Source organism: Mesoplodon densirostris, chromosome 16, assembly GCF_025265405.1.
Source record: "Mesoplodon densirostris isolate mMesDen1 chromosome 16, mMesDen1 primary haplotype, whole genome shotgun sequence".
NCBI classification, from domain to species: Eukaryota; Metazoa; Chordata; class Mammalia; order Artiodactyla; family Ziphiidae; genus Mesoplodon; species Mesoplodon densirostris.
In genome coordinates this window covers 52,044,099-52,059,922 of record NC_082676.1, presented here as the reverse complement: position 1 = coordinate 52,059,922, position 15,824 = coordinate 52,044,099, and the positions used below count along the sequence as shown (strand labels likewise).

Genomic DNA, 15,824 nt, shown 5'->3' with positions numbered 1-15,824 from the left:
AACAAAAACAAGAACATCAGTGGAAATAGCTTCAGTCTCTATAACTTGTCAATCATAATTTGTGTATATATGCATGTATATGTATGTACAGTTAGATGTCATATACAATTATATATGGATATGTTTGTGAATCTGTGATTTTCTATTTGCAATCTAAACGCCAGTGCATCACGTACAGTACCATTTTCCCCTTTCACTATTCTCTAAATACCTGAGGATATATGTTTTTTCTATACGTTTCATACATGGGTCTACTAACAGCACAGGCTTTCTGATTGTATTGGTATTTTACGTTTTGGGGTTCATGTCTGCACATGTTTTGGAAGATGTGGTCGATATAATTATTATTCCATTTTAAGCACATCCAGTTTTAAAAGATCCCTACATGTGTGTAAATTAACAAGCAGTTTCACTTTAAAAAAATATGTTTACCTACATATAACTGACCAAGAAATTTTTTGAACAGCAATTTTAGTGACACTACGTTATGCTTGAACAACTAATTCACTTCCTCTGTATCAGTCAGCTATTGCTGTGTAACAACCTTAAAGTCTCAAATGATTTAACCTCCAAACATTTATTTTCTCTTTCATGGATCTACAGTTTGAGTTCACTCAGCAGATTCAGGCTAAGCCAGGATGGACACCAGCCTCCCAGTTGGGCTGAGGTCTGCTCTACATGATTTCACTCTGGGGCCAGACTGGAGAGGCAGTGGCTACCTGGGGTGGGTGCTCTCCTCATGGCTCTTCTCATAAGGCAGGCCAACCACATAAAGCCATTTCAAACTAGTATTCCACTAGACAAAAGAAGTCACATGGCCAAGAGCAATATCAATGGGGGCAGAAAGTATTCTCTGCTCACAGTGGGAAGCTTTGCAAAGTTACAATTACAGGGGAGTGACAAACTGGGGAAAATAATCCAATATACTACCCCTTCTCTGGACCTTAGTTTCCCCTTTGTTAAAATAAGAGAGTTGAACCAGTTCCTCCAAGGCCAATTCCAGCTCTGCCATTTTATAATTCTAACGTGTGTGTTCACTTATTCATTCAACAAACACTTCTTAATTACTATGCACCAGGTACATGCTGGAGATAAAATGATGAGTAAGAAATAGTTCCTGCCTTTGAAAAGCTCACCATCAAGTGGTAGAAAAGATAAGTAGGAGTTAGGTGTATATAAGGTGCTCAAATGGTTGTATGAACACAGTATTAGAGGCAAAGAGGAGGGAGACAGTCAATATTTGGAGCAGAGACAGGAAGATGGAAAGAGACAGCTGCCACTCTGCTCCTCACTCACTGTCCTCAAGCCTAGAGGTCAGCAAACTATGGCCCTTGTGCCAAATCTGGCCAGCTGCCTCTTTTTGTTAATACCGTGTTATCGGAACACAGCTATGCCCATTTGGGACGTTCCTCCGTGGTCACTTTTGTGCCACAACGGCAGTACTGAATAGTTGCAACAGAGACCATATGGCCTGCCAAGACTAAAATATTGACTATCTGGTCCTTTCCAGGAAGTGTGTCCACCAGCCACACCTGGCTTTTCATTTCCCTAATACGCTGAGTTATTCCCAGCTCTGAACCTTTGCAGATGCTGTTCCTCTGCATGAAGAAGCTTCCCCGAGCTCTCCAACAGCTGCCTTCTCCTTGTCCTCCTGGGATCGCCTTACATATCCCTGCCTTCACAGAGGGCTTGGGGCAACCCTCAGCCTCCAGTGTCCTGGTGTCTGACCTCTCAGCACCTTATCCTTTCCCCTCCCCCAGAGGTAAATTCATAGCTTATATACCTCTTCGTGTGGTCCCTTCCTAACGCCCACCCTCTGCTATAGTGCAGTACCCAGTGGCGGTCCCTGCTGTAGCCCCAGGGCCTGGCTCAGGGCCCAGCACACAGCGGGTGCTCAATAAACACTTGTTGAAGGAATGGAGAAGGGAAGTGAGAAGAGGAAGAAAGGGACTTCTGACCCTTACCTTAAGGGACAAAGTTTACTAGGTAAGTTAAAAAAAAAAGCACATGTAGGAGGACGATGCAGTCAGAGGAAATAATGAGGAAAAAGAAGAGATGCGTGGTGTCCACGCTCAGAGTCCAGCTTCATTTCCTCCAAGAGCGTGGCCTCCCTCCGCCCAAGGCCCTGCTCACGGCTAAAGGGAGAACTGAACAGGCAGTGGCGTCTAGTGAGACAGAATAGCATTCAGTTCTTCTAGAAAGAAATAATACTAAAAAAAAAGCTGCATTTATTGACCACTTTCCATGGGCAAAGCACTGTATTATCTTATTTAATATTCATTTAAAATTATGAGTATTGCTTAATCATTACTTATACTTAAGTTTTCTGTATTAAATAATACAGAATTTATATTATTGTTTTCAATTATTTATACTGTAAATAATAAGTATTTATTATCTTTTAATGAGCTAAGTATTAAATAGTGTAGTACAACATTATTTGAATAATGAAACAATTGTCTCACTAGTTAAATCATCACCTTTATTCTACAGATAAGGAAAATGAGGCTCACAAAATCTAATCAACTAACAGAGCTGGGCCTTGAAACCGAACCCAGGGTTTTCACATAGCAGCAAGAGATATTTATCTGTGAAATGGACATATTAGAAAATGAGAATGCAGCATCAGGCATGCAGTAGGCACTCAAAGTCAGCGTTTCCACGTTATTCTTATTTGATTTTTAAGTGTAAAAGAATTAAAACAAAAACAAATATGATGAGGAGGAATGTTTAGGGCCACAGAAGTGACTGCAGACGGGGTGTTCTTCTGGGGAAAGGAGTCATGTGATAGAAGCAGGAGGTTTCCACTTCCAGCTCCTAGCACAGAGCCTGGTACTAGAGGGTGGTAAATGAACATCTCTGGAATGACAGAAATTATCCCCATTTGAAAAAACAGGATGCCCAGACCTGACTTACACTGAGAATTCAGTAAGAAAACACAGGTCCATTACCTGCCATAGCATCTGGCAGACGACTGATGTTTAATAAACAGCAGCCTAAGCATCACCATTATCAGAGATAAAAGCCTTGAAATAAAAGCTTGAAATAAAGTCACTGGAGTCGACTGTATTATGTTTACTAAATAGTCCACTTCCCCACCCTCCATTGCTTATCCCAAATGCCTTGCTGAACCCAGGAGTGGGGAGTGACTTGCACTGGCTAGTAAGGTGTGGCAAAAAGGATGTGTGTCATCTCCAGGCAGAAGCATTAGAAGCCAGCACCTGTTTGCCATGGCTCTTTTTCCTTTGGACATCCTGACTGTCAATGGTGTAGAGAGAGGCTGCTCCCTCAGCTTGGGCTCCAGAGTGGAGACAACATGGAACAAAGCCACCACCAAACACTGATGGACATACAGTGCGAGCAAGAAAGAAACCTTTGTGGTTACTGGGCGCTGAGCTATGGGGTCATTTGTTTCTGCAGCATAACCTAGCCTATCCTGACTAATACAGTCACCCAAGACCTAGATTATAAAGATTGCTAGAGAAAGAAGCATTGTAGCTAGGTACACAATGAAAAGAACACTCCTCATGGCAAACCAGGCCTTACACTCACCTGTGCCTTTGGATGGAATGAGCACAAAGCTGCTGTTGGTGATCTTGTATCTGGTGAGCAAGACTGGGAGCAAAACCAGCATAAAGATGATCAGAAATATCACCACATTCAGCAATACCAGAAACCGTAAGAAGGAGAAGTAGGACTGAATTCCAGTGCCAAATTTCCCTGGAAAAAAGAAATCCAGACATCACTGACCAGGAGTATTGATACAGTACCCACTGTAGGTTCAATCAGCCACAGAGGGCTGAACTGAAATTGGAGGATCTTAGTGGGGGAGGAAGGAAGAATAATTTCAAGGCTCTACTTGAAATTATTAAGTTTAAACTTTCGCATGTAAATCTACAATCACTCTTAAATCAATAATTTGAGATGGTGTGAGAGAGGGCTTAATATTTTCTCATAGGAATATCTAATTGACTCAGCACCATTTATTGAAAAGGCTATCCTTTCCCTAGTTAATTGAAATAGTGCTTTTGTAATTGACTATATATTTATGGACCTGTTTCTGAATTCTCTCTTCTGTTCTTTGGGTCCATTTGTCTATCTTTGTACCAATACCAGAACTGTCTCATTATTGCAATACAATAATACTTGATATATGGTGCTCTAAGTCTTTAGGCTTTCTTCTTCCTCAGGCATCCTTGGTCCTCTGCATTTCTATATAAATTTTAGAATCAGCATATTCATTTTCACACATACACACATGCACACATGTGCAAACTGTTCTGAGATTCTGACTGGGATTACATGGAATATGTAGGTCAGTTTGAGAACAAGTGACATCTTTACAATATTGAGTCTCTGATCCATGAACATGGTATATTTAGGTTCTTTAATTTCTCACAACAATATTTTATAGTTTTCGGTACAGAATTATTTCACATAGTTCTTTAGATGTATTCCTAGGTTCAATGATACTACTGTATAACTTATTTTTTAAATGTTTGTTGCTTGTATATAGAAATACAGTTGGTTTTATATATAGCTCTTATATCTAGCAACCTTGCCAAATTTACCTCAATTCTAATAGTTTGTTTTTTTAATTTTTTGTTTTCTACAAATAAATCATGTCATCTGAAAAAAAAAAGAGACAACTTATTTCTTCCTTTCTGGTCATTGACCCTTTTTTTCCCATCATCGTACATTGGCTAGGACTTCCAGGACAATGCTGAATAGAATCTGTGATAATTAGAAGCCTTTTCCTCATTCTCAATCTTAGAAGAAAAGTTTTCAATATTTCACCATTAAGTATGATGTGTGTTATAGAATGTTTATAGATATTTTTTGCCAGATTAAGAAAGCTCCTGGGAATTCCCTGGCGGTCCAGTGGTTAGGACTTAGCTCTTTCACACTGTGGTGACCTGGGTTCAATCCCTGGTTGGGGAACTAAGATCCCACAAGCCACACAGTGTGGCCAAAAAAGAAAAAAAAAAAAAAAAAAAGAAGAAGGCTCCCATCTATTTTTTTTTAATTAATTAATTTATTTATTTATTGGCTGTGTTGGGTCTTTGTTATGTTGCACGGGCTTCTCATTGCAGTGGCTTCTCTTGTTGCGGAGCATTGGCTCTAGGTGCGTGGGCTTCAGTAGTTGTGGCTCGCAGGCTCAGTAGTTGTGGCACACGGGCTCAGTTGCTCCGTGGCATGTGGGATCTTCCCAGACCGGGAATTGAACCCACGTCCCCTGCATTGGCAGGCAGACTCTCAACCATTGTGCCACCAGGAAGTCCCTCCCATCTATTTCTTATTTGCTGAGAATGAGAACTGAATTTTACCAATGCTTTTTCTGCATCTGTTGGGTTAATCATATAATTTTTTTCCTTTATTCTGTTAAGGTAGTGAATTACATTCATTGATTTTTCAAATAGAAAACAAACCTTCCACCAAATAATGATTAAATTACTAAGGACAGACAGAAAGCACTCAAAGAATAAGGATGTCTGCTTGTTCTTGGTGCAGGCAAAGAACTTATATTCTGAGACTGAAGATGTGAGACCCACAATCTTTTCTTCTCTCCTTGACAGAGGTAAGGAGCTTAACTATCAATCTTTCACTTCCTGCCAGATGAGTACCTAGTCAGCCAAGAAATCACAGGACTGGAGTCACTGAAGAGAAAATCAAGGGCCCAGTTCCATGGGGAGAAACTACCTTCCAACACATAAGCCACTTTATGAATGAAAATCTCCATAAAAGCCACCACATAACAAGAGAGGAATCTGGGCATGGTGGCTAAAACCTTGGGTTCTGAAGCTTGACTGCCTGGGTTCAAATTCTGGGTCTGCCTTGTTCTAGCCAATGAACTTGGGCAAGTATTTTAATCTCTCTGAACCATGCAAATGATAAATGCCTATATGAAAAATGGGTTCTTGTGAGGATCAACTGAGATCATATGAGTAAAATGTTGAACACAATGCCCAGTTCACAGTGAAGGCTGAATAAAGGTTAGCTTTTATTATTTTTTGGTCCAAAGATGATGTTCACTTAAACTTCTAAAATGGATGGTTGAAGTTCTAAGTTTCTAATGAACCCCTCCCTGGAAATAAGTTTACATTCTCCCAATAAAACAACGAAAAAAGTTCATTGAATAGATCACCACTGGTATTTTATAGGTTTTAAAATAGTAATAATGGGGGCAATAAATTTTTTCACATATCCTGCCACGTTCCTTACAAACCTTACAAAATTTCCATTTCAGCAGTTTTGAGAAGCTTGTAAATTGTTTTGCTTTCTAGTAGAAACCAGGTAATCCTAAAAGGTATTTTCCCCCGGGCTCAGTTATGTCACCCAAATGTTTAATTTTTTTTTTCTAATTTTACATTTTGTCATAATTTCCAATTTTTGTATACTTGCTGTGGACTGAATTGTATATTGTTCCCCCCACCCCCTGCAAATTCATATGTTGGAACTCAAACCCTCAGTGTGATGGTATCTGGAAACAGGCCTTGGGGAGGTAACACGGTTAAGGTAAGGTCAGGAAAGTGGGGCCCTCGTGATGGGTTAGTCCCCTTAGAAGAAGAAGCAACAAAGCGTGCTCTCTCTCCCTAAGCACAAAGAGGAGGTCATTTGAGGACACAGTGACAAGGGGGCCGGATCTCAAACTTCCAGTCTCCAGAACTGTAAGAAAATAAATTTCTATTCTTTAAGTCACCCTGTCTATGGATTTTGTTATGACAGGCATACCTCCTTTTATTGTGCTTTGATTTATTGCGCTTTACTTTATTGCGCTTTACAGATATTTTGTTTTTCATACATTGAAGGTTTGTGGCAACCCTGCATCAAGCAAGTCCATCAGCACCATTTTTCCAGAGCCTTTGCTCACTTCCTGTCTCTGTGTTGCATTTTGGTAATTCTCGCAATACTTCAAACCCTCCACCGGCAAAAAGATTACAACTCACTGAAGGCTCAGATGATGGTTAGCATTTTTTAGCAATAAAGTACTTTTTAATTAAGGTATGTACACTATTTTTTAGATATAATGCTATTGCACACTTAATAGACTACAGTATCATGCAAACACAACTTTTATACACACTGGGAAACCAAAAAATTCGTGACTCGCTTTATTATTATATCTGCTTTATTGCGGTAGTCTGGAACCAAACCCTCAATATCTCCTAGGTCTGCCTGTACTTCATCCCAATTCTCACCATTACGGGAAAGTAGGATTATTAATATTTTCAGGGCTATGGGTGTCTTTGGCAGTCTGATGAGGCTTATTGAGCCCCATCTTGGAATAACATTTTTTTTTTTTTGCGGTACGCGGGCCTCTCACTGTTGTGGCCTCTCCCGTTGCGGAGCACAGGCTCCGGATGCACAGGCTCAGCGGCCATGGCTCACGGGCCCAGCCGCTCTGCGGCATGCGGGATCCTCCCGGACCGGGGCACGAACCTGTGTCCCCTGCATCGGCAGGCGGACTCTCAACCACTGCGCCACCAGGGAAGCCCTTGGAATAACATTTTTAAACGCACAAAATACAAATGGTCATATGATGATCACAACATTATTGTATAAACTAAATTTGTTTACAAATTTAATACATGAGCATTTTCATTAACATATTAAATAACAAGATCTAGAGGCAGATCTAATCACTGCTGTAATTTCAAAGTCGTGATGAGCGTAGATGCTATTCCCAGACAACTACAACAACTGCAAGGGACAGAAAGATATCTGTGATGTTCCTGGTGACGAAGACACAGGCTCTATTAATCCTAACTGTGGCTAGTTGCTCACATTCATCACAGAAGGAAATGCTACGTTTCAGCTGGGGGCGAGTGAAAACAAAGCTGTACTTTCCTCAGGCGCGGGAGACTTCTACGGAGGAGCACATGCGGTGTGGGGTGTGGTACCTTCTATGCTGCGAATGTCCTTCCGCCACAGCTCCAGGTGGGCTGTCATCTCGCGAGCCTTCTCTTTGAACCTCTCCCAAGACTTGCTGCTATACCGTTTCCACTGGTCCCACTCAGATAAGTACTTCATTTGGGTCTCCTGAATGTCCCTGTATTGAAAACCAAGCATGACAATGACAGTGCAGTGTCATCAACCTCAGCACCACATAAAACCCCAGCTGAGAGGATGTGGAAAACCTGGAGTCCTCATACACTCCTGGTGAGAATGTAAAATGGTGTGGCCACTAGGAAGAAGTTCAGCAGTTCCTCAGAAAGTTAAACACAGAATTACCATATGACCCGGCAATTCCACTCGTAGGTAGATACTCCCAAAGAATTGAAAACAGGGTCTCAAACAAAAACTTGTACACAAATGTTCAATGCAGCATTAATCACAATAGCCAAAATGTGTCAACAACCCAAATCTCCATCAAAGGATAAATAAACTGTGCTATATCCACACAGTAGAATATTATTCAGCCACAAAAAGGAAGGAAGTACTGATACATTCTACAACTTACATGAACCTTGAAAACATGATGTTAAGTGAAAGAAGTCAGACACAAAAGGTCACATGGTCATATGATTCCATGTATATGAAATGTCCAGAATGGCAAATCTATAGAGATGGAGAGTAGATTAATGGTTGGCAGGTGCTGGGGGGAAGGGGAACAGAGTGACTACAGACAACGATGAGGCTTTGGGGGTTGCAGAGCCACAAGATGGAAGCAGCCTGGGTCCCTGAGTGACTGCAAAGTTCCCCCTTGACCTCAACCCAGGTCTTTTATGTGAGCAAGAAATAAACTTCTAATACACTGAGATTTTACCTGTGTGGGTATCTTTGTCACAGCAGCTTAGCTTATCCTAAGTAATAAACTTTTAATTATGTGAACTCTTCAGGAAATGCATTCCATGCATAAAAAGCACCTCTTCCCAAAACATACATCATATGCCTTCCAGATGGCTGCTGGACAAACCTTAGTCTCCGTTTCTCAGAGATGTTCAGTGCATACTTCCGAATGGATTGGTTGTCAAGGTTTTCAGTGATTTCTCCCTCCAACTGGGAGCTGTAAGAGTCTGTTGGCTTCAGCAAAGTGCCACTTTGCTTGTCCCGGGAAAGGATCGTCGTCCTCTTACGAGCAATAGACTGGTAGCTTGGCAATTCTTGAAGGAAATTCACAGGTGGAGAAGAAAAGCAACTGGAGTCCAAAGAGAGGCTCTCTGGGTAAGAAAGAAGAAAACCACCATTCACCTCAGTGAACTTAGGAAGCAAAACCCAAAACTTATGTAGGAGACTTGGATCTCAGAGACCCTAACTAAACCTCACAGTCAGGAGCCTGGGCCACTGACAAAAGTATTTGTATCTTAATTATTTTACTTACCAGGTTGGTGCTCAGGACAATGAAATCTTCTGCAAAAGGGTTCACTTTCATCAGATGTGTTTTAAGTTACATGATACCTGCATTCTAGTGTTTGGCTGCAGGCACTTGCTAGGTGTGTGGCTTTGAGTAATCTAACCTCTGTTTTTCATTTGGCAAATAGGGCTAGTGACATTTGCCCCAACTATCCTCACACAGTGTAGGGTATCCACTGTATGGGATAAAGCTCTGAAAAGCATAAACTGCTTTGCAGACGCATAGCGATAACAACATCATCAACGACAATAATAATAACGGCGTTTATGGAGCACTTCCTTTGCACCAGGCAGTCTGTTAAGAGCTTCATGATCACTCATGGGATGTGGGCTGGCCTTATTATCTGCTTGGACCAACAGAATGCAACAGAAGTGATGCTGTGCCAGTTCTAAGCCTAGCCTCAGGAGGCCTTGCCAGCTTCTGCTGTTCTTTGGACGCCAGCTGCTGCCTTGTGAACAAGCCCAAGCTAACCTGCTGGAGGATGAGATCAGGTAGAGCAGGGATGATCACCCCAACCGAGACCATCCCAGGCCAGCCTACAGCCAGCTGTTGCCCAACTGACCACAGATGCTCACACGTACTGAGGTAGGTACTATTATCATCCCCATTTTACAGATGAGAAAATAAAGTCATTCATGGGTTCTCCAACCCCTTGCCCAAGCCCTCGTAGCCCTGCATGATCTGACTCCTGCCCGCCTCTCCAGCTCCTCAGGCTCTCTGACCTCCAACCTATATTTCTCAGGATCCTTCATATACTAAAATGGGCCTGTGTTCCCTCCTCCTCAGAGCCTTTGTGTATGCTGTTCCCTCTGCCTGGAGTGAACTTCTTAGCTCCTACTCGAATGCCACTTCCTCAAGGAAACCAACCCTGCCTCACTGCACTATTGTAGGTGTCTTGTTACACATTTTCCCACACACAGTAAGTCCTTCACAACACTTATCACAATCTATAACCTTGTATTTCTTTGTGTGACCATGTGAGTATGTCTGTCTTACCCAGTGGACTGTAAGTTCTTGGAGGGCAGGGACTGTGAAGATTTCCTCACCACCGCAACGCAGAACCTAGCAGCATCCCTGGCTCAGAGTAGTTCAATAAATACTTATTGGATAGATGGATGAGTGGATGACATTCGTAATTTGCCCATGCTTAGAGAGCCTGGGGGTGGGGGCATTGGAAACAGAGCCAGGTCTGCCTACTCAAGAATCTCTATTAACTATACTTCAATAAAAATAAAAATAAAAAATAAAAAAAAAGAATATTCACTCTGCTACATCAGACCACAGCTGGAGGCCAAGTTTTGCTGTGCCTTGTGCAGAGGTCCGAGGAGGAAGAGCTTTCTGTTGAAGATGAGGAACGAATGCCACTTTCAGGGTGTATTTTATACTTGATCCGATTTTAGTTTGGGAAGACCATCCTGAGTGGAGACAGGACATGGAAGGAGGAGGTAGGAGGCAGCTGTGATAACCTAAGCAATTACCCCTCCAGGCAGCAAAGCTTGCTTGGGTTTGAATCTGGGGTCTGTCGATTACTAGCTGTGTGTCTTTGGGGAAATTACTTAACCTCTCTGAGCTTCCGTTTCCTCATCTCAAAAACTCATTCATTCACCAAATATACCTATCATGTGTCAGATGTGGAGCTAGGGATACTACAGTGAACAAAGTAAACACCCTACTCACATGGCACTGAGGCTAAATAGAGGGGGTGTGTGAGCCCTGTGGATATTTGGGGAAGGGCATCCTGGGAGACAGAAACAGCAAGTGCAAAGGCCCTGAGGCAGGGGCATGCACAGCATGCTTGAAGAAGAGCACGGAGGCCTAGTTGGGTGGGGAAGAGTGAATGAATGGGAGCCTCGAAGGCTCTTTTGTTGGTGGCCCCCAAAGAGCCACACCAGCCCTCTGTGGTCTCCTCCCCTTGAATCTGGGCTGGACCCATGACTTGTTTTTAACCAAAGGTCGCGAGAGAACTGCCAGTTCCAGATCCAAGCCTTAAAAGGGCCAGGAAGCTTCTACTTTGCGCTGTTGGGAGCCTGGGGCTGCTGTGTTAGAAGTCCAGAGATGCTGCTGACACAACCACGTGGAGAGAAAGAGGCACCAAGGCTCCAAGGAGGACGACCAAGGAACTGGCTGACAGTAAGAATCAAGGTCCTGGCTTATGACCCCAGCAGGCCGTTGCAGCCGGTCCCCAGCCACCCTGGTCATCCTCGCCAGGCCCCACCATGGGCATGAAAAGGCCACTGGATGCTCAGACCCAGCAGATAGGACACAGAGCTGAGCAAACTGTCTCCTCTGTAGCCTGCTCATTTCCTGATGCACAGAATCAGCAGAAACAATAAAATGGCTTAAGCCATCACATTTGGAGCAATCTATTAAGCAACAATAGGGAGCTGGGACAGGAAGAATGGAAAGCAGGGATCACAGAGGTGGCCAGGACAAACCAGGTCAGACTCTGTGGGCTGTGCTATGACCCTTCAATGTGGCAGACGGGCAGCCACCCGGGGCTCTGGGCCAAAGCATGTCGTGATCTGACCACGTTTCAAAGGATCACTCTGTAGGCCTCAGGGCTAAGGACGAGATCCATCACAGGAGTGCCAGCTTGTGAGAATCAAAGGCGATCATGCAGGCAGAAACAGTGAGCACAGCCCTGCACGCAGTGGGCTCTGTAAATATACTTAGAGCTAACAGCGAGGGAGCGCTGGGGGGAGGGGACCGGCCAAGGCCTTGATCTGAGTTGGAGTCTGATGGTGCAGAACTGTAATCCTTGCCTCTCTGATGGGCAAGTTCACATAGCAGAACAGCTGTCCCACTGCTGATGACACGGACACGCGTCTGGAGCCCTGCCAGTCACCAAGGGCAAGCCGGCAAATCTGGCTCAACCTTTACTCCCGGCCCCAGCACCCCCTGAGGGCATGACACACTTCCATTAGTAACACGGCTCCCTAAGCAAACATGGGGGTCCGGGGTTGGGGTGGAGGCTGAGGGCTAGAGGCTCAAAGCCCGCCGCTCCTCCCTCTGGCCAGCAACAAAGGGCTGTTATTAACCAGAACAAAGGCCTTTGAATATGGAGCAGCACTGACCCACTGAATATTCAGCAACTGCGGGGTCGGGGACCCAGGGCTGGAGCTGGAGACGGGTTGGCTTGTCACCCACTAGCCAGGCCACCCAGGAGAAACAAAGACCGCCTCTGAGTCACATGTTTCTCATCTCAGGAATGGAGGATATAATACCATGACCTCAGCAGTGTGATCATGAGGACAAATGTACCAACAACATAAATAATACTGGCTGGGAATTTGTGAGCACTTACCTTGTGCCAGGCTATTTGAAGTACACGATATGCATCACCACACTCAATTCTCTGAGCTACTCATTGAACAGAATTATCCCATTTTACAGATGAAGAAAGTGAGGCTCGGAGGGGTTAGGTGCTTTGCCCACTCACACAGCTAGGAAGTGCAGGAACTAGGAACCTATCACAGGTCTGTCAAATGCCAAAGCTGTAGTCTTTACTATGAGACCACTTCGTGGGCCATGGATTTGCAAGCGCTTTGTAAACAATAAAATGCCACACAAACTAATCATCTGATTGTTCGTGCAGCCACACCACAGGAAGGATACGTCCTAGTCACATTTCCCAGCAACAGCCTCTGATGGAAAACTCTATTTTCAAAATGGCCATCACTGAAGAGGAATGCTTTTTCCTTTTCAGACATCCTTGGGAAGTTCTCCATCTTCAAGTTAAAAAAAAAATCACAACTGTACCCTTGAACACAAGCATCATTATTTTTATAGCTGGTCCACTTCCAACCCTTTGCATATAGGACCACACACTTTTCAAAGCATGACATCACCGAATTTCTCACACCACCCTGAAGGGAAGGCTTTGCTGCCCTGGCTTTTCAACAGGGAACCTGAGGCCTGCAGAGATGGCGGTTTGCCCAAGGCTTTGATGTCAAGACAGACTCCTGGTTCTACCGATTCTTAGAAAGGCAGGTGGCATCACCTCTCCTAGCCTTGGTTTTCTCATCCTGAGAGGATAAGAATGGCTCACTAGAGTTACTGTCGGACGTTCTCCTGAGTTGATCATTTAAGCCTGTGGTGTGTAGGCTGCTTGATGACCATTTGCATGGGAGGCTGGAGCATGTCTCAGATACTGGGCTGCCTCCATCTAGGAAGGCCTAGAATCTGTTTGGCCACTGGAGTCAGATTTCAGCAAGCAGGAGGCTACTTAGGTGGGAGGGTGACTGGGTAGTTATTACAGGAGATATGGGGACAGGGGCAGGGGTAACTACTTCTGGTATCTGCTGTTCTTCCAGGTTAAGGACAAAGTTAGTCTCTCTGAGGCTTAGAGCAGTGCCTTGCTCACAGAAACCTCTCCACCTGGAGAATGAATGAATGGGCAGAGGCAGGCACACCTGGAGAGCATCCTTAGGGCCCAGCTTTCTTGGCAGCTCTTTCCACAGGACACCAAATCCTACCAACGAGCACAAACATTCCCAGAATGTGGGCACAGGCCAACTGTGACCTAAATGGCACCAAAACCACCACCAGCCTCCCTCAAGAGCTTGCCAAGAACCTAGCCTGGCCGTATTTGGTGCTGGCTTCACTTCAGGGTTTTTCTTCCCACTCACAGAATCATGGAAACTCTGGGGAAAAAGGGACCTTCTGGGTCATCTGGTCCAGGCAACCGGCCAGCTGCTGTGGGAATTAGTTCTGTTTGATACCTTGCATGGAGTCCCTCTCTGTGTGGGACTCTGGGCTCGGGGCAGGGGCTCTGGAGACGATGAAGGGTCTTAACCAAGGAGCTCACAGTGCAGGGGATCTGGTTAAAGCTTCTATGACATTTCTACCAAGTGCTCAAAAACCTCTGAGGCCAGGGACTCATCAAGGCCCTACTCCTGGCAGGACCACCCAACCACCCATCCATTCATTCACTCATTCACTTGAAAAGATTTACTGAGCAACTGCTATGTGCCATGCACTGTTCTAGGACTGGGACGCAGCCTTGAATACGACACACAAACTCCCCCTGCCTCTGGAGGAGACAGACAATAGACAAGTAAGAACAATATATTTCCAATGGTGATAGATGCCTGGAGAAAAATAAAGCAGGGGTGTATTTGAGCAAAGCCTGAAGGGAGGGAGGGAAAGAGCCACATGGTTATCTGGAGGAAGAGCATCCAACAGAAGATAGAGATGAGCAAGGTAGAGACAGAGAAGAGCAAGTGCAAAGGCCCTGAGGCAGGACTGTGCCTGGTCAGTTCGAGGAACAATAAGGCCAGTGTGGCTGAAGGAGAGTCAGCAGGGAAGAGAGTAATGGGGTAGGAGGTTGGGAAGAAACAGGCCAGGCCACGTGGGTCCTGTGGGCCATGTTGTTACCTTACTTGGGTAAGGTGGGAACCAAGGTGGGTTCTCAGCAGAGAACAATCTGACTCAGATTTAACAGGATCTCTCTGGGCAGCCATGTGGCAATTTCTGTCCCTGAGCTACACAGGTCGGCATGTCTACAGCCCATGGCAGGGCATCATGTGTCAAGTGGCACCATCCTGCAGTGATGGAAATTTTCTATAATTGTACTATTTAACATGGTGACCACTAGCCACTTGTGGCTACTGGGTTACTGAAATGTGGCTGGTAAGACTAAGGAAATGAATTTTTAATTTTATCAGACTTTAGTCAATTTATATCTTACAGCCACGTGTGGCTAGTAGCTACTGTACTGGACAACACAGAGGGGCCTTTTTCACAGGAACCCAGAACCTAGTCTGAGAGGGGAGGAGCCAGGGCCTTGGGAGCCTCCTCCATTTGCCAGACTTCAGAATTGCAGGGCTGGGGGGACCTGCATGAGTCACACCACCTGGCACCTGGGTGGGGCCTGGGGAATGACTGGGTCCCAAGGCTTTATGACCAGACAAGCAAACAGCCGTCAGGAGCAGTGACTAACTGAGCAATCAGATCCATGCTGCACCCAGAACCCAGGTCTCCTGGTTTCTAAGCCAGTAGAGCATCCGGTGGACTGTCCATGGAGCTGTTACTGTGATTCTGTCTGTCTGAGGAGGTGACATGACACGTGGTTAAGAGCACTGGCTCCAAAGCCCGCTGCCTGGATCCTAACCCCGGCTCCACTTGCTACCCGTGTGACCTGGCAAGTTTCTTGAACATTCTGTGCCTCAGTTTTCCCACCTGTAAAATAGGGGTAGTAGTTCCCACCTCGCCCAGCCATCCTAAGGCTATTAGATGGCTATTGTATGTCAAGTGCTTAGAAAAGAGGGCAGCAAACCTTTTCTGTAAAGAGCCAGATAGTAAATACTATTTACCACACGGTCTCTGTCACATCTATTCAACCTGCCATTGCAGTAGGAAAGCAGCCATAATGCATGACTGTTTTCTCATGAAACTTTATAAAAATACATGGTGGCCCAGATTTGGCCCATGGGCTGTAGTTTGCAGACCCCTGGCTTAGGGCAGTGCC

General features: G+C 44.7%; 1 protein-coding gene across 2 annotated transcripts in view; it reads right to left on the bottom strand.

Annotated features, from left to right (window-relative positions):
• The window catches only part of TMC7 (transmembrane channel like 7), a 50,871-nt gene that overhangs the window by 28,444 nt on the left and 6,603 nt on the right, over positions 1-15,824 (bottom strand). For both annotated transcript variants that reach the window (XM_060078505.1, XM_060078506.1), the window contains exons 2-4: positions 8,918-9,161; positions 7,902-8,050; positions 3,553-3,720 (exon numbers count right to left, since the gene is read on the bottom strand). In XM_060078505.1, coding sequence (XP_059934488.1) covers positions 3,553-3,720; positions 7,902-8,050; positions 8,918-9,161 — 561 coding nt within the window. The remainder of the gene's footprint in view (positions 1-3,552; positions 3,721-7,901; positions 8,051-8,917; positions 9,162-15,824) is intronic.